Source organism: Penaeus monodon, chromosome 34, assembly GCF_015228065.2.
Source record: "Penaeus monodon isolate SGIC_2016 chromosome 34, NSTDA_Pmon_1, whole genome shotgun sequence".
Lineage (NCBI taxonomy): Eukaryota > Metazoa > Arthropoda > Malacostraca > Decapoda > Penaeidae > Penaeus > Penaeus monodon.
Genome location: NC_051419.1, coordinates 9,845,423 through 9,846,563, shown reverse-complemented (window position 1 = coordinate 9,846,563; position 1,141 = coordinate 9,845,423). Strand labels below are relative to the sequence as shown.

Here is a 1,141-nt window from a genome sequence, read left to right as displayed (position 1 = left end):
AGACTTGAGCTTAAATGTCTACCTTCTGTATCTATTAGCAACACTTTAGAAATAATCACAAAGAAAATCGTAATTAAGATACACTTGAAAAAAAGGAAAAACCAAAGAATGACACAATTTAAAAATAGGTAGTCTATGTTGATATGCATCACTGGAAGTCCTACATAAAAGAGCTTATCAACCACAGAAAAAAAAACTATAAATGAGTAAGTAAAATTTAAAACTAAAAGCAAATTCTATGGCACACATATTTCATGAACGCTGATTTCTAGTAGGCAATTTGGAAACACTATTTCTAATATATCTCTGCTTTATTAACATAAATTTCTAGGCCTGGCACTTTTTACTGGGCTTGCAGCAGTGGCCTGATTCTCCATGTACATGAGGTTCCAAACCCTAATGAAAAAAATATAAAAAATAGGAATGGAGATAGAATTTACACATTTCTCAATCATTTGCCTAATCAAAGTATAAAACTGCGATGTGAAAGATTGGTATTCGTGCACTTGATGTTTTATCAAAACAAAGAAAACATACAACAGACTAATCTCCCTTACCCATACTGGACTCCGGCGTAAACGTATCCTCGCTGATAACAGATGTCACAACAGATGCTTGGGGAATTTCTCTTCAGCTGTGTTGCATGGCCTCGAAGGATCCTCGATTCTCTGCTGTCGATAAAGCAGCCCATGTGCTTGCCTCGCATCTTTCCTGAGTGAACGTCAAAGGAACGTATTGATCCATTAAAAAAATTGAAAATAAAAATATACAAATTGAATTTTTCTTCCACCATGAGGGCATCAATAAAATATGACATCATGAATAAAAGAATATAAAGGTTAAAAGAACTGCTCTAAAGACTATCAAAGACGATGAGTGATATGATTGGTAAAAAAAAAAGCATAAAAATTCAATTCCTGAATAAGTATACCAATAAACCAAAGAAATCAACTTAAGCAACTTTAATATACTGGTGCATTTCTAGAGAGGAAATTACTTTATAAGATGCAAACTTTAAATGAGAAGAAATAAAAGTAATCTGGATAATTTCAAAAGTCAATCCTTATTATCATGTTGACTTTAAGAAGCCTTACCATAATCACAGTACTAAACACATAAACAAAAATCTTATTACATCTCT

At 32.4% G+C, this 1,141-nt stretch overlaps 1 protein-coding gene across 1 annotated transcript in view; it reads right to left on the bottom strand.

Annotated features, from left to right (window-relative positions):
• LOC119594578 (xylosyltransferase oxt-like) overlaps positions 1 to 1,141 on the bottom strand; it is a gene marked incomplete at its 3' end in the record, with an annotated part of 30,183 nt that overhangs the window by 14,437 nt on the left and 14,605 nt on the right. Inside the window, 1 exon segment of the mRNA XM_037943615.1 lies at positions 558 to 711. Coding sequence (XP_037799543.1) covers positions 558 to 711 — 154 coding nt within the window.